This window comes from Tigriopus californicus, chromosome 9 (assembly GCF_007210705.1).
Source record: "Tigriopus californicus strain San Diego chromosome 9, Tcal_SD_v2.1, whole genome shotgun sequence".
NCBI lineage: Eukaryota > Metazoa > Arthropoda > Copepoda > Harpacticoida > Harpacticidae > Tigriopus > Tigriopus californicus.
In genome coordinates this window covers 2,019,763-2,037,579 of record NC_081448.1, presented here as the reverse complement: position 1 = coordinate 2,037,579, position 17,817 = coordinate 2,019,763, and the positions used below count along the sequence as shown (strand labels likewise).

The window sequence follows — 17,817 nt, the reverse complement described above, 5'->3', positions numbered from 1 at the left end:
TTGAGAGTAGTTGTGGTCCATCCAGTTTTGGGCGTCCTCGTGAGATACCCCATATTTCAATTTCTGCCAGAGTTGCCAAGATAGTTTACATGAGGGCAAAGTTTATTGGCAAGTTACATTTGATAACGTGCAGTTGCTACCTTGGAAAGAGGTGCATGCATTTCCCCTCTCGATATCAAATCCAGGGCGTTAATCACGACGCTAAAGACTTCAAGATTAAACAGATGATGGCCATCCATTTCTCCGATTTCTCTGGCTCTAAACCTGCCTTCCTTCCTTTCTCGCTCCATGTTTTCCCAGGATGACTCCACATTAGATCCAATGGATGGATCCTCAGATCTAACCGGCTCAGGCGCCATCAACCTCACAGCCTCATCTCGGCCTCCATCCACGCCCACAGCAGCCTCCCAGAACGGCCTCGATCACGACTCACTTCCAGGAGGACCCGACGATCAGGTTAGTCACTTGATTGATTATCTGCATTACTACCAAACACTTTTAAGGCGTCAATTGTGCTGAAATCTTTTTAAAAGATCTTTAAATATGATATATACACTAGTAACCCCAAAATGACATACCAAGTCCATAACCGTTTTTAAATAGAACCCTGAAAATACCATCCCAACGACCAAATACATTTTTGGCTCGCTACTTGATCAAGGTGTTCGATTACGTATTTTCAAGCACTTCCTTCTTCACTTGAACAAGTGAATTTGTCCAACTCTCTGAAATGCTGGATCACAGTCAGTACGCTCGTACATGCGAGTCCCATTGTCAAATGTGGTGTAAGTAGTGTATTTCGCTAATCCAGGCGCCTTCTGGAAACCCATGTGGATATACGTACAGTGGGTATGTACTCGTACATCCAGTACGTGCCCCTCGAATGAGTTGAAACAACTTCACTAACAAAGTCCAATTAAGATTTGCGAGTGCCAAGTTTTCCCGTCCAAGTTCTCCTCGTCGTTGGCAGAGATTTTTGTTAGTACACAATTGCGCCATTAAGGGTTTTTTGCTTCGCCGACGCAGCCAGCAGCAGGAGAAGCATCGATGCTGAGCTCGAGTCACCAACTTTTGGGAGGGCTTTAATGAGAATGTGCCCCTGAAACAAAGAGACAAGAACTCCCTCATGGATTGACTAACTCTATCGCCAGGACAGATGAACATACATACACAGTGCATGCACCCATACTAGTGTACAGTTCTGTGGAAGTTTCTTATTTTACCGGTTCGTTGCGTAAATTGAAGCAATTAAAAGGTCTCAGTGCACAGGAATAATTGCTGTTGGACAACAAAACTTTGCTAGATATGTATGTGGCGACCCTATGTTTTCAGATGGACTAATACAGAGACTAAGAGAGGGAGAGAATCGTTGGCGATGGGGGAATTTATTTCCCCCAGATGAATCTCTTCAGTTCCTCAAGTCTGATTGATGAATTCCAAAACCTCCAAAGTCAGGGTTGCCATGCTACCTGACAGTTTGGTTGGGTTTGCGGTGAATGGGATTGATGAAAGAAATGGCATTCCTGGATCAGGGTGGGTGGGTGGGTGGGCGGGTGGGTGGTGGTTGAAATGAACGGGAAAATCGAAAGAAAAACAGAAAAAAAAGTTTTCCCCCCCTCTAGGAGATTTTTAACAAAGCGTGTCAATTTCCATTTGAGAGCGGGTGGCCTGAGAAAAAAAAGAGGACGGAGGAATCCTTTCTCGTCTTCCTTCTCCCCATCAGGTAACTTGGATGTTGAGGAATTGAACCCAAACTATCTGAGATTCTTCTGGGTGCGACTTGGCAGGAATAGCTAAGTATCAACTCCTTGTCAGTTGTGTGTATCTATCGAACCATTCCAGAAGGAGTTGTTGAACTTGGCAACTTTATTTCCAAAGAGAGGGATTTTTCCTCCTCGATCCTCGTGGGATTCCCCACCTTGCCAATATTCATCTATTGGATAATTCTGTTAACTAGGAAGGCCAATTTCTAGTCGAATTAGAGGGTATTACAATCATAATAAAAACAATGGTTGGCATTGGGTCGATTACTCCCCCCCACACTCCCCAGGGCTCTTTGAAATAAAACCCCTGACTCGGGTCCGATGTTCCTGATATGGCGAGGAAACGAGAAATAGTCGAAATGTCGATGGGACAAAACCGAGCGATAGAAAAGCGCTGAGTCAGCGAGTGCTCCAAAAACTGACCAATTTCCGTCTTTGTCCCTCCCAGACTGGAACAACACACGCTTGACGTTCCAAATGCTACTACCCGTATAATACATCCCAAGACATCTTTCGATTGATGGCTCCTGCCTTGCTTACCCAGTTTTGATCAAATCATGAGCGTTTCAGATTTGTGTCCGGGGTTTATACGGGACTATTTTGACTAATGATTCCCCGTTGCCGGATGAATGGAGCTGGGAATCCAATATAAAATTCAAATTCGAATGTGGAACGGCGGCACAATGCCAAACAACAAAGACCATTGGACGGGTACATACTCGTACATATATGGTAGTAGTACACATAGAAGTGAAAGGTACATGGCACCGTACTATGTAGCAATGTACCACTGAACGAGAGAGATGACAGTGAATAAATCAAATCTCAGTACGGTTCACCAGGTTGTTCCAACACAAAAAGGATTCATCCAAGTTTAACCGAGACCTTGCCAAATGTACTTTTTACCTCCTCACCCCCCCCGGTTCTTTTAAGTCTTTTCGTAGTGAGAGATCGAACCTGCAACCTGCATAAAAAGAAACGCTCGCACCATCCCTCCAGATGAGAGCAGGAAAAGGCAAGTGAACGAATTGGCTCTTTCTCGCATTTGTTTCTTTGCACTTGGAATTTGATGGCTATCTTGGCCATTGGCAGACCAGGCTTGCCAAAGAATTCTTGGCGCCCCACTAAAGGCCGGATCTGTCGGAATGCTGACCAAGGACTATCCTGTTTAGTACTATATTCACCACTACGTACAGGACAGTAACAGCAATTCATGTGGCAAAAAGCTCCCTCGAGATGGGAATTACGTCCAATTGGCTTTGGAGTAACCACATAAAGAAGCACTTGTCTTGTCAATGTCCGTCCCAAAAACTCCACCATCGAACACAGAGTGTCTGAGAGAGAGTAGGTAGTGCTATATGTAGGACTCCCAGTCAATTGATTGGAAGCTCCTCTATCCCTCGTGGTCTCATCAGCCACCAGTTTAGGGACCATTCTCGAATATCGGTAAGCTCCTTATCCTAAAAGGACCTTAACGACTTCTGGCGGTCAAGGGAGATTTACTCCCAAACTTTCCCGAACCCTGTATTCGAGTTGTTAGTGCCAAAGGGGGGGGGGATGGAACACGCTAAAGCAGAAGAATACAGGAGGACCAAAAGGAGAAGGAAGAAGCTGTACGTGCAGAAGAGGGGGGAGAGGGAGAATCTTCTTTACAATCCTTGTTTCCTGCTCTCGTCCTCGGGACAAGTTTACAACTCATAGTATTGATACCACGAGAGACCTGTCAATGGCATTAGAATCCTAATTCATCTCTCACGCTTTCCCAATCGCTCTGAATTTAAAAAGCGTGGACTCGGAGTGAAAAATGATCTCTCTAAAGCGGGATCGCGAGAATGTGTAGCAATAATAATTATTGTTACCACTCTCACCGAGAGAAGTCAACGAGAAACGCGACTTGCTCAAGGGTTGGTGGTGGGACATTAGTGATTTGCCCATGCTCACTCGGTTCTGAATTTTTTATCTGATCCGAAGGGAGAAACGAATAAGAGGAACGAGAGGGGTGCGTGTGGAATGGAAATCTATTGATATTGGCATGTGAATGTGTACAACACAAATAGTATCTATCTCCCCCTTTCAGATTTCAAGCTATCCCTTGATCTCTGTCTGACTCTTCTTATGGAGAATGTAACCAGAATTCTGTGCCTGCCAAATGCGTACACAATACGTACGTACTTACATATCGTACATTTGAAGTGATAATTCTGGGCTTTGCACCCATTCGGAAACAAGCCTGGCTCTGACTCAATTTAACATCATGGAAACTAGTGGCGTATTGCCAGGACATACATAATCCAGCTCAAGACAGACACTTGAGTGTGTACTGTTCTAATAGTAGGAGTAGGAAGGAAGGAAGCCTGCTGCCTCCTCGATCGAGGCACCACTTGATGGCTCCACATCCACACTTCTCACTCTTCTTGGTCCTTTGGTTCTACGAGGCTCTTGAATGAGGTGCCTCAATGCCAGAAATACGATGTAACGAAAAGATCGAGAGAGGGGAATGCCATTTCAAGAGCTCAAGGAAAGTTCTCGTTCCTTCCAATTCTTAGGGTATTTGGATTTCCGTATTTACTAACACCCGGCCAACGAAAATTGACATTGGTTCTGTGGGGATGGAATATGGGCTTGCCATCTTCCTCACCGCTCGCAATCATCTCGTTAACCTTTGGGCTCCAAAAATGAGGACAGGATATGACAAACTTGTTTGGTGCTCACCAAGTTTGTAGTTGGCCGGGGATCTGGTGGCACTTTTTTTCTGGCTCGACAAGATAGTTGAGACTTTTTTTTCTTGTTCTCAAGAGATCATTCCCGAAGATTGGAATGTAGAATGCCTCTAGATGTTTCTAGTTCATTGCTTATATGCATATGGATTGAAGCCCGCGGCAGTCGAACCCATCAGGGTCGCCAGATTCTCATCAGCCCACACAGGCCGTCATCCCAATCCGATTAGAGTCAATCACCTCCTGGCAAACCTGAGAGAAACCCACCACCACTTCTAGTACAACTGCCATCGTCATCATCATCCTCATCATCATCATGATCTCATCCCACATCAGCATCAAGATCAGATCCCTTTTGCCAGGAGGAAATGGTCCTTTCCTCCTCCTTTAACTTGACTAGAATTGTAGTTCTTTTTACTGATTGAGCATCTCTTTCCTCTTCTACATAGAATAGCAACATATAGTCCATACCATACGTACAAGTGCTGTAGTATACCTCTATGTACACTGTGTACCACCATGTGGGCTTGTTTCATTCCACTTTCCTTCTGGTGTGTAATGCCATTACCATATTTTTCGCATAATCTCCTTCTGCTCCTAAGTGAACCCTCCCGTCCTTTCATGGTTCATATGAGCATAAAGAGACACATACGCACACACACAACATCAGGCATGTGGAACCATGGCAGAAGGGAACAAGGTGCTCCCAGTGGCATCCTACGCCCACACACCCACTTTCCCAACCCACTCGAAGAAATAAACGCAGGTTAACATCAAAATGAGTTAGAGTCAAGTTAAGAGTCGCTCCTGGTTGGTGTGGTCCATTTTTTTTGTTCCTCTAACTCCATATTCAGTTCCCATGTTGCCTCTAAATATTTTGCCCTCTCAACGAGCACTGAACTAGCGATCCCTGTTGGGGTGGTGGGTTGGAACAAGATATGTGGAACAAATGCAGATTGGGGGCAAATTCCACGCAATTGTGAAACTTGGCCCTTGAGGGCACGAGCGAGAAATGGAGAGGGAGCAAGAGAAAAAGAAAGAAATCTGAATATGGGAACAAGATTTCGGGGTTGAGACTTGTTTGATTTATTGTAATCCTTCCATTCTTCTCTGTCGCTCTCGTACTCTCTCTCTCTATCACACACACACACTCCTTGAGGGTGGAAGAAAGGAAGGTTAATCCCACAACTTGTTTATGAAGCACTCTCTCACGACTGCGTGTGTCCTCTATTTGAAATCCCTCTCAAATCCATTCCCGATCAATTTGAACCAAAAACCCCATCGTTCCCAACGAGGGTCCAAAAGTCAAGAGCTCGACCGTTTGTCTCTTGGGGGCTCGACGATCCAGTCGGACTCGGGAGCTAGCGGAACACCCGAAAATCCCACTTTGAATTTTAAGGAGCATTTGGAAACAAATATTTTGTTGGGACGATCATCGTCCCCCCTTGGAAGAAGTGGGACCATATTGGCCATATCCGCTTCGATCTGAACTTTCCAAGGGAGGAGGGACCAAGACGAGGTGCACTTGGCATGTAAACGACGTTTTAAAGAGATCGCTTTTAAAAAAGCCTATGCTATTCATGGCGGCGTCATGGGGAGGTTGGTGGTGGCTACTGGTTGTAGTACACATGTACACCATATATACACACCACAAAAGCAGTTACAATTTACAACACCCTTGAGTCACCTGCTCTTAACTGAAGTTCGAGAGATAAGAAGAAGAAAAAGTGTGACGACATGGATCGAGATTTTGAATCGATACAACCAACTTGGCCTTTTGGCGGGAGGGATGGTGATCTCTGTCATGTAATGAGGTGAAGCGTGGTATCAAGTTCTACATACAAGTGCTAAAATCAACTGCAAAGGATTCAACCTGTTCCAGCCGAAAAGTATCCTTTTTGAGTGCTTTGTATAGGGTCATCGATAATATTTTTCTCAATAAATGTACTGCAAGGTTGATCATGAAAGGGTGAAGTGGTTATTTGACTTGCTCTTGCTCAATGAACTTACGATTAGCAACTATGTGCTCATTTCTGGCCATATTTGATTATGGCGTAGAAAAGGGAGGCCTGCATTGATTTCATTTTTCATCGTCGAAGTTATGACTAACAAAGCATCCTCATTGACGAAAAAGGGATGTGTCGATATTTTTTTGCCTACCGCCTAGGAATGAGAGAGCGAACTCAAGTCCATTGGTATTCTCTAGCTGAGCTCGTCCGGAAAGTTTTATTTTGGAAAAATCCTCTTGAACACATCTGTTGTTTGATCATTGGCACCTACTACAGACAAAGTAGCACCGACCTCTGTACTACATAGACATGGAACTCGTTGAACGTCCCCGATCGGGATGGAAAAAGTTTTGACAATGGCAAGACAACTTTCCCAATTTACGTGTACCCTCTTGGGTTCAATGTGCCAATGTGCCACGCCAACCAACATCACAATTCATCGCCCATAATTTTCCACTGACACGGAAAGGAAGACGAAGCAGCAAAAAAAGCCCTCTCGTTTCGCTTCATATCCGGTCTCTCTGGTGTTTTGAAATTCCATCCTCGACGACAAGCTCAGAAAATAAATCTGACACTAAGCAAATATAAATCCCTTCTGATAAATCAGGTCCTCTCAAAATTCTACTTGATGTGGCATGAAATCAACTGGCTGGATCCCTCTCACTCTCACATTTTCTCTCCGACCCTCACTCCATGGAAATTGAGTCACTCTCTCCGGTAGATATTCCATGTACCTACTACATACTGGTACACTACTCACATGAGGTACCTTGTACACTACGAAAAAAAAGGGTAGAAAGAGAGACACTGCAGGGCATACATCCAACCCAAAAAAACGTGAAATATGGGCCTTGAAATGAATTGGAAGGTTTTGGAAACCAAGAGGCTTCAAGAACTTGCCTGTTTACGTGCATATTGTGGAAGGGAAGGAGGATTTAGCAGGAATCATTGTTTGCATCCAATATTGGAACGTTTACTACTGGCTCCAAACAGATTGCATCGCATGCCAACCAACCCTCCTCGTTTATGTACAGTACTCAGGTCGTCATAAGATGAAGTGGTGGTGGTAGCAGTAGTAGCAGTGGAACCAGTGGCAGCACCAGTAGCTGGTTCGTTATTGACTTGCCATGTCAATTTCAAAAAAGAGCACAAGCTCGCATGATGACTCTCACTCCATCTCCAGAGAAGAAGTCAGATTATCATCCAAAAACAACATTGATGCCGTCAACTCCTGACACGAACACGCTAGAATGGCCAGCATCCACCCACCCACTCACCCACCCTCAAAGTCTCAAGAGGATGATGCACACACTCGCACACAAATATTGTCCCGTTCAAGCGGAAAAGAAGGTTCATCTCGATCGTTTCCTATTTGCAGGGAAAACATCGCGGCGGACACAACGAAAAGGTCCGACGTCGAACACCCAGTGGAGACGATCACCGAGTCACTTGTGGTGGCGAGGAGAATGAAGTGGGGAGTGGCAAGGCCACGCCCACTCCACCCCCACCCTTGTCCTCGCTGTTCCCCCCGGGACTGCAACAAATGCAACAGTTGCTCCAATCCCAACTCGCATCGATGGGTGGGTGTGCGGGACCGCCTAATGGGACCTTTGGTCCCACCCAATTACAACAGTTTATGCAACAACAATCCTTACAACATCAGGTAATTGAGGCAGTCTTTGAGATAGTTGGTAGCTCTTTACAGTAGATCAAAAACCCGTGAAGCGGGCCTAATGGCTCAATATCTGGTCAATTGCCCCGCTAAAAGATACGGTAGATTGAGGCAACCATGCACCGCTTCCAAGAAGACTTTGTGGAGTTGGGAAAGTTATTGAATCATTGACTCCAATTCCTTCCACCCATGATGATGATGATGCGTGCCATTTTGAGCCATGCAATTCTCTCACTGACTCGAGAAGAAGCCCCTTTGGTTTCCCTTTTCCCAATTTTCGCCCAATCCTGCCCATCCAACTCCATCAGCACCCCTCTGTCTTCAAGTGAGTTTGGAGCGAACGTGGCATGCAAGATTTCATATCAGTCAATTGGAAAAAAGTCTCGCATTAAGTCGATAAAATCTCACTTGAAGTGAAGCGAGCGAGAGTTACGTACATGTAAGCAAAGCACGGAAGAACCTTTGAGCATCTCGGATTCAAGAGCCTCTCTCAATCTCTTCGATTTTGTACTAGCAGAACTACAATCAGACAGTCGGATTGACTGACTGACTGACTGACAGACAGGCAATGAGAGAGCGAGAAAGAGACAGAAAGATTCGAGGGAAGAGCGCTTTGAAGCTAAACAAAATCGTTCATGATGATTCGATTTGCATGTTAAAATGAGTTTGCTTTTGCAAAAGAATCCTCGGGAATCATTGGCATCGGGAGATCTGGTATATTTTGGCATTAGCTTGATTGCATTATCATTTGCGTAGGGAACACCAACTTCACTATTTCAAAGCTAAACAGTGTTCGTGGGATATGGAAAGAGCTGGTTAGACCTCCGCAAAGCATCATGCCAACAAAAGGTGTATAAAACAAGAAAAGTAACATTCATTGGCACTTATTTATCTACATACAATACTCGCATGTTTAGAAGAAAAAAACAATAACTATGCCTTTGGGAAGAATGAAAATATGAATGCCCACAATTTTTAGCCAGATATTACTAGCCCTCGTTCAAGAGGTCCACTATGAAGTTTCAACGAGGAGGCAAAAATAGCCAAATTATAGACTGGATTGGCATCAATCCTGTGGTTTTCGGTTCACTCTCCACAGCCGTACCAGAAATCAAGCCAGAGAAGAGATCAGTCTGAAGTTGATGCAATGCCTCTCTAGCCTCTTCGAGAGGTTTTTCACCCCAGTCAGTACAAGAGCAGGCGAATTTGCGAATCGTCTGCAAATTACATTTCTTGATTTCATGGCATAAACAGCCAATTTCTGCTTGAGCATGGAATCCAAAGCTAGAATGCGTGTCGTGCGTACAGTACGTACGTACTCGTCCAGGAGGAGAACTACATACATAAGGGGGTGAAAAGAGCTATATTTACCGCACATCCCGAGACAAGACCCGAACATTGGGCTCTTTAAATGCTAAGAGTTGCAGAAATGCAAATAGCTTCGGGGATGGAAGCGAGAAGAGAAGAGAGCGACGAGATATCAAAAAGGGATCGAAAATGGCGAAGGATCGCTCGTCTGGAAGCCAAGCTAGAAATAACAGTTTAAGACGACTCGTGTCGACAATTGGGGCACCAAACACCATCTCCAGGATGTCTGTCTGTCTTTGTCCTTTAGCAGCACATGGCCGAGGCCGGACGGAAGCAGCTGGAGCAGTTGATGCATCAGCTACAGGAACAACTCCAGATCAATCTCTTGCAACAGACCCACATGATGCAAACCACGGTGGACAAGGGTGGGAAACCGTCGGCCAATGCCTTACAACAACTCCAAATGCAGCAACAGCAACTCATCTCCCAACTTCAGATTGTTCAACAGCGAATGCTCATGGTAAGATCGCGATCTCATTACTAACATTGATTAGTGGGAGCACACTTTTTTTTCCCCAATGGGGTGGTAATGGCTCCACGGATCTTTCTGGCTTGAATAGATGCCCAGTTTTCAACATCAGAAGCACAAAGATGCGGATTACGGAGATCGCGCTTGGTTGAAGGAGAATGGCTGCTCAATTAGACAGACTTTTGGGGGCTCGCACGCCTCTAATCAAGATAGTCCTAGTCCCAAGTTGTCATCGTCAAATAAGTCAATTCAAGGTAAACAATCAAAGTTGAACGCAATCATCCTGAGCGTTGGATTCTGATTACTGATCATCCAACTCCTTACCTAGGGCCCAAACCGGAAAAGGAAAACACACCCCTGACCCCGCCCCCATTGACCCCGAGGCGCGGGCTCGATGCCAATCTGGATAAGCATCCTTTGTATAGTCATGGTGTTTGCAAGTGGACGGGTTGCGAGACCCATTGTGACGACGTGACGGCGTTTCTCAAACACATTAGCTCTGAACATGTCCTGGATGACAAAAGCACAGCCCAGGCTCGTGTTCAAATGCAAATCGTCTCTCAATTGGAACTTCAACTGCAGAAGGAACGTGAGAGGCTACAAGCCATGATGGCTCACCTCCATTTGACGAAGGAGGCCGACTTGAAAAGTGGCAAATCCCTCAACAACGAGGAAGTCCGCACATCCAAAAGTGGCGATTCCATGCGAACAGGCAGCCCACTTCAAAGCAACGAGCGGCAAAAGGTAACGTGGTCTACCGACCCAATTGCGCCAATGGCCAACGAGTCGGTCAACATTGCAATGATAGAGATGCTCGAGACAATAATCTTTCCTCCTCTTAAATACGAACAGAGTGCCTCGCCTCCGAAACTTCCCAAACCTCCGTGCCCTTCCTTGGGATTAGGAGCTTACGGGTTTCCCTCGCCCATGACGAGTTTGGCCAATAATCACATGGGCATTCACCCCACTCCACTATCAGCTTTGACCGCGGCCGCCCGCAATCCCACCATGCCCGGACTTCAGCCTCCAATGTCCACTATGGGTGGACCCATAAGACGGCGATTGTCCGACAAAATTCATCTTCCTGTTCCAAATGGTGAGTGTTTATGACTTTAATCCCCTGGAGACATTTCGCTTCTCTCCTTCACCTCCTCCTCCTCTTCCTTTCCTTCCTTCTTTTGACCCCTAGCCCTTGTGCGAACGTACGTACAGACTGTACGTCGTATTCGTCTGTGCTCCCCCTTTTGCTTCCTTGAACTTGGACCATTTCAAATTCAATATCCCCTCGATTGAACATTGAATCTTGGATATTGAGAGCACCCGTCGACTTTTCAAAGGGGGCCATAAAACAAATGGACTCCAATTTCAAGAGTGAAAAGACCATTCTCTTCTAGCCCTGCAGTTCATTTACACCTACCTACCTTCTTCATTTCCAGGACTGCCCTACATGCTGGATCGAACCGGATTAGACATTGCCCAAGGTAAGAAGACGAAGAAGAAAAAGAAAAAAAAACATGCATACATAGATCTAACTGGTTCCATGTTCTTTTTCTTCTTGCATATTATTAATGGACATCTGCTCGTTTGATTCCAGAAATATATCGCAATCGTGAATTCTATCGTACTCAAGATGTCAGACCCCCGTTTACATATGCCTCGCTCATCCGACAAGTGAGTATCAGAACAGCCGGGTTCACGATTTTGGGGGTGGCTTTGCTCGTAATAATCCCGTACTGGAAATGAAATTGACCATTGCTCTCCCTTTCTTTCGTCCCTTTAGGCGGTCATTGAGTCGCCCGATCGCCAATTAACTCTTCACGAAATTTACAATTGGTTCACCAACACTTTTGCATACTTCAGACGGAACGCAGCAAGCTGGAAGGTACTGCCTTGTATTCAAATCCATCTCCCTTGTCACTAACTTTAATCTGAAAGTAGTTATTCTTAAGCTCTTCTTGCCCAACTCTTTTGACATCGAACGAGGGGCCCTTGCTGCCAGAGGAAAATTCGGATAGCTATGGTTTCTCAGAAGTATGCTGAAAAAAAAGCACACATACTTGAACTCGTCTATTTCGGGGTGCACTCAATGCACACATACAAAATTCTAGATCTCCTTTTTACCATCAGACTCTGGTTGGCCCTGCTGCATTGCAAGCAAGGCAGTCCTCAGATCATGCAAGATGGCAAACTACATACACAGTACACTGTACGTACATAACGTCGAGGGAGTACCGAATCATGTACGGAAGATAGGCATCTATTTCTGGTAAAGCTCCAAACTGTATCCGAAACCAGTCACCGACCGACCGACCGACCAACTATGAGGGATGGTTACGAGTACTTGATGGGTTGGTTGGTTGGTTGGTTGGCTAGTTGGATGGATGGTTACTCATCTAATCTAGGTGCGTGATGCATCGAGGTATGCAAAAGTGGTTTTTTTTCTCCTTCCTCTTCTAGTACAACTTCTCCACTCGAACACCCCGTTTAAGTAAATTTTTGCCCATTGTTCACGCCCAAGTCAATGAGTCTATTTTTTGCCCTCCCCTGCATATTTCAGGCAATCACTGTGTCTCCAACTAAGCAGCTCACTTTGAGTGAAATCTACAATTGGTTTCAATCCACTTTTGCACACTTCCGATCTAACGCCTCAACGTGGAAGGTAACGGTACTACCGGGTGCGTCACTTAAACCTGAGGGCCCTATCAATTAGGCTTGGACCTTGGATGGTCTCTGCTGTTGGGTTTAATTCAAATCGGGTCTACGTATTTCTCAAACCTGACCATTGGCCAACCTATACCCTTCAGCTTAGAACTCCAATCACGGCCTCCAAGCTTCATTGTTGACCCGGCCTTGTTCACAACATGCCCAATAATGGCTGCAATTGGCCCAGGGTTTTGACTTTTAAGTGCCGCATCCTGTAGGATGAGAAATCATAGATAGTATCCGTGCATGATTCGCAACTAGTGAATCAGCATTAGACTAAGACAAATGGCTCTGGGCATTTGATAACATGCTTTATCCGGCCCTGATCTTAAACTTCCTTCCCCTTCAAAGCCTCTCTCTTCATCATCATTGGGATCAAATTGATCCCATATCCGGACATGGGAGCCGGTCTTGGCCCAGCTATTTACACTGAGCGCGTGGCACTTTTCCCCGTCATGCCTTCCTTTTCCCCCTCTTCCCTTCTTCCTTCTTGGCTGAGTCCGACCATTTGCTCGTTCTCATGGTGGGCAAAAATGTTCCACGAATACTTACTAAGGGTCTTCTTCCTTCTTATTGGTCGTCATCGTCTTGGTCTCTTTAATCATGAGTAAGCTATACGGTACACGCCTGTCCGCCAACTTTGCTTGAGGCACAATTAGTGTAGTTGCTCGATGTTGATGTTCTTGTTTGTCCACGTGGTTCGTCAACCGTTTGGTGGACTGACGAGATTTTTTCAGAATTTTTGTCCTCCTTGCCTTTCACCATCTTGTTTGTCCATCGGGGAAAGAAGCTTTTTTTTGAGCTCTTTCCCAGGGATAAAGAGAATCAATCTATCAGGTATGATATATAAGAATAAACAACCCGAACTCAAGTACCATTATGCTTGGTGTGACAGCCCCCGACAATTTTTTAAGCGGTATAATCACACCACGTACGATGCGTATTTGGAGAGAATGTTCGTTGCGAGACCAAGCCTGGCTTGATGTTGATGTTGAACTCCGTATCAGTGAGACAAACTGGGAGTGCTGCTCGCATATCTTCTATGTACGTACGTACATACACGTATACGATTTTTACCATCCGTTCCCACGGGGCGGATGATTAGTCGGATTAGCATCCGAGATGTGCTCTCCTAACTCAAATCCTAGAGAACTGAAGGCCGTAGTGCTTGTCGCCTCCAGACTAAAACTTACTTGGTTGATTTCATTTAGTTTTTTATGCTCTTAGAATTATGTCTCGCGAGACGAGCGATCCCATCATTTTTGTGCCGTCCGCTCTCCAATGTGTGCCTGTTGCTTATATTTCATGTAGAATGCGGTCCGACACAATCTGTCTCTTCACAAATGTTTCATGCGAGTGGAAAATGTGAAGGGTGCAGTGTGGACAGTTGACGAAGTGGAATACCATCGGAGGCGACCGCAAAGAGGTGCGGCCGCAGCCTCCAATCATGGGTAAGCCTTGCTTTGGGATGAGGCCACGAGATCACTCGCGAACACTCATCCCGCGTCTGTGGTGTTTGGTTTTGCGTTTAGAGCACTAAGACCCTTGGTAATCTCTTGAATACTGTCTTTTCAATCCACCACTGATCTTGTACATACGTACGCACCTGGATTATGGAACGAAGTTGTCCAAGCTGAAGCTAACCAATCCAACTATCATTCTTCTTTCTCTGTCTCAATTGATTTGCTCCACAGGTTTCTTCCACACTTCCTATCACTTATTCCCATTCCAGGCTCATTCCATACTTCATTTTAGCTCTTAAGGTTCCAAACTTTCTCTTCGCATTTTACCAATCACGCCTACTTGTCTAAGTAAGGGATTTTCCATGCTACATACTAACACATGGGACAAGATCCATTTCAAGGAAGGCTTGAGATTGGTCTTGTCCAAGCGTTTCCAATACAAATCTACAAATCTCGTATTGGCGAGCCTCATCTTTGAATGCTCCTATCGATTTCTGAATTCATACTACACACTTCACGTATTTGCTCCAACCCTTTCTCACCCCTGTTCTCCATGTGAATAATTCAATTAGGACCATATCCGTGGGTGACCTGCCAATGGTATCATTGCTAACCAATTGATTTTCTTCTTCTTTCCCTCTCTCACTCACTCACTCACTCACTCATTCACTCAATGAATGAATCACTCCTACACTCACTTGTTTAACCTCAACCTCAACTGTATTGACCTCGTTGAATGGTCCGATCACCCAACCTCTCGACCCCTTGAACTATGTGTACAGAATGCCATTCGAACGAATCTCTCGCTGCACAAGTGCTTCGTGAGATATGAGGACGATTTTGGATCGTTTTGGATGGTGGACGATGCCGAGTTTATGAAGAGGCGACACCTCTCTCGGGGCCGCCCACGCAAGTACGAACCCGGTCCGACGCCCCCGCCCAACTCCGCCTCCTCAGCAGTGGCCTCACCTGCCTCCAACACTCCACTATCCAAGGAGGGTGGTCTCAATACAAACGCCACCCTCGAGGCTGGATCAGGGGGACAGGGAGGCTCGTCCTCAGCGGGAGGAGGTGGCGACCGGGCGGCTGGTGGGCGTTTTGGTCTTAGTAATGGCCCGCCTTCACAGTAAGGATGTACTAGATCGATGATCAGTGTGCTTTTAGAGGAGCCACGAGCTTGCCCTAGCGAGAGAGAGGCCTGAGATGTTGATTGTTGAACTTTTTATCCGGAGATGGTTTTTTTTTATGGAAAAAGCTCCAATGTCCACAACAATAAAAGCCTATCCAACGTCCGTCCTCCGACATTTCAACAGTCCCATGCGACTGAATAGTGTTCTAGAAGCATGTAGGAACGAATACTAGTGTGAGAGTCCTTTGATTTTGCAATTTCTAGCCTTGCTTATTCTATCCTGATTTCCTGTTCTAGTTCTACAGATACTAAAACAATGTATCGTATGTTCCAGTCGATTTTGTGACCGTATACTCCAATTTAAAGGCAATTTTTGGGAGGGGGTCATTTCAGGGTATAATTGATGTGTCACCACTTTGCTTGCTTACTTACCTGCCTGCTTGCTTGCTTGCATGATGAGCGATGGGGGTAATAGACACTGATGATGCGGTTTTCTGTGGCTCTAAATGCGATTGGATTAATTTAGAAAATTGACCGCAAAATCTAAATTTCAAATTATCTGACCACGTCAAAGATTTTTGTTATTGGTGTGTGGGAGGGAGGGGGGTCAAAACTATGATGCACTATTGAAGAAGTGAATGCTCAAGCATTACTTCCTCCCTTTTCCTCACACTCTTGAAAAGCTGAAGTGGCGAACAACAATTGCGGCCAAGGCTAATATTTTGGCTGAAAACAATTCCCCTCCGAAGGGAAATAACCTCACTCCTAGCACTTCATTCCCTCACCCCTTTCGGAAGCACTTTTACACACTTGACTTGTTGATGTTACGACCATCAGCAAAAAATACTCACCAATCCAATCAGGATGGTATACTGTCGTATATACGACAGTCGCCCCCTCCCGGCTTTCTCAATTGGAAAAGGAATATTCATTATGAATTTTTGTCTTTGTCATTCCTCATTAATTTTTTTCTTCATTTTCCCCCTTCTGCCTCTGACTGGATCCAATTTAAATCTTCCCCTTCTCTTTCTTTTTCTCTCTCCCGATGGCATCCATACAGAACGAAGAGCCCGGCGCCGTTTCTTCCCAATCCTCATTTGTACAATGAGGCTCTGAATGCCAGTCTGCAGACTGCCCTTGGGTTTGGGCCTGGCGATGGACCAGGAGCGGCCAATCTCTCGTTTTTGAACCAGACCATGGCCTCGGCTTTGCACCAGCAACGAGAACGCGAGGAGAAATCTCAACAATCCCACTTAAATAACAACAATCATGCGCTCAACGAAAGGTACGCTAACATATGAGTCATTGTTGATCAACGATCACAGACAAACTGGAAGAAACGAAACCACCAGGGTGACGTTCAGCAAACTATGGAAAAAAACATCTTAAGGCATAAGGCAGTAGTGAAAGAGGTTGGCCTAAAATTAGTATTCTTTTCCTTGGCGCAGGAACATGAATATGGATTATGCCAAACACCTGCGCAACACCACTAACTTCCTGAACTCATTGAGTGAGCGGCGTTTAGATCGGGACTCGCCAGATTGTCGGAGTGTGACCGACCACGACGAAGTCATCAAACCTGATGTCGGCAAACCCATGAACGGCACGAATCCTGAGGACGAGGACATTGCCGAGCACGATCAGAGCTCACCGGGGATGCTGAACAATGAAGACCCCATGGATTCTTCGATGAGTACGGACTACAACGGAAACAACGGCAATATCAAGATGGAAATGTCCAACGGCGGCAAAGTTCATCAACAGCAAATGGACAAGGACATCAAGCGAGAGAAATTTGAAAACTGAAAGTCCATCCTCGCCGAGTTCTGTATGTGTGATGCATGACGATCAGATAGGATGTAGGCCCGCTTCATTGATTATTCGAGAAACCCCGAATGACACATCGTGTTTAGTATTGTCGCCCCCCCCCCCAAGGAAGGGTCATGCCATCATGGCAAGTAAAACAATATTCACACTCACACACGCACCTCGTTCATAAAGAATTTTATGTATAAAGCTCAGAATACTAGTTCCACTTAGTTGGTTCAGTGGTGCTCTTCCCACACCCTGACCACTAGTTATCCATCAATCAGTACAAGAAACCCCCATCCCCCCTTCGCCCTCCCAGTGCCCTAACCTTTTGAAGGAATTCAATTAGAGATTAAGACTTGCTATTCTGATGAATAGAATACATCTCCTCCACCCCAGCCCTCAGCTTTTATCTTGACATGGATGGGTGCCAATAATAACGAAAATAATAATGCACACTCACACACTTGATGTCAGATGTACACATCACCAACCAACCAACTAACCAACCATTCGATTCTTCTACTCCTTCTTCGTCTTATCTCTGCGTCTCTTTCTCTCTTATCCTCGATCCCGAAAACCATGATTATAGCCCACAGTGAATGTTCGTTTCTCTTTAATCCTTCTGTGAAAAGACGAACCGTCACCTCTTATCTGACGACTTTCTTCCCCTCTATGATCACCAACCCTTACTGCGATCCAATAATCAAAACCG

General features: G+C 45.4%; 1 protein-coding gene across 7 annotated transcripts in view; it reads left to right on the top strand.

Moving 5' to 3' along the window:
* Positions 1 to 17,227, top strand: part of LOC131886817 (forkhead box protein P1-like) — a 33,981-nt gene extending 16,754 nt beyond the window's left edge. For 3 of the 7 annotated variants that reach the window (XM_059235230.1, XM_059235223.1, XM_059235229.1), the window contains 12 exons: positions 301 to 456; positions 7,868 to 8,152; positions 9,777 to 9,989; positions 10,090 to 10,252; positions 10,327 to 10,742; positions 10,851 to 11,094; positions 11,435 to 11,479; positions 11,593 to 11,669; positions 11,779 to 11,880; positions 14,947 to 15,290; positions 16,354 to 16,578; positions 16,742 to 17,227. In XM_059235230.1, the coding sequence (XP_059091213.1) occupies positions 322 to 456; positions 7,868 to 8,152; positions 9,777 to 9,989; positions 10,090 to 10,252; positions 10,327 to 10,742; positions 10,851 to 11,094; positions 11,435 to 11,479; positions 11,593 to 11,669; positions 11,779 to 11,880; positions 14,947 to 15,290; positions 16,354 to 16,578; positions 16,742 to 17,099 (2,607 nt within the window). In that variant the 5' untranslated portion in view covers positions 301 to 321 and the 3' untranslated portion in view covers positions 17,100 to 17,227. Of the gene's footprint in view, positions 1 to 300; positions 457 to 7,867; positions 8,153 to 9,776; positions 9,990 to 10,089; positions 10,253 to 10,326; positions 10,743 to 10,850; positions 11,095 to 11,434; positions 11,480 to 11,592; positions 11,670 to 11,778; positions 11,881 to 12,555; positions 12,658 to 14,012; positions 14,153 to 14,946; positions 15,291 to 16,353; positions 16,579 to 16,741 lie in introns of all 7 variants that reach the window. The other 4 variants (XM_059235224.1, XM_059235225.1, XM_059235228.1 and 1 more) reach the window with 4 other exon arrangements.
* Positions 17,228 to 17,817: the final 590 nt, after the last annotated feature.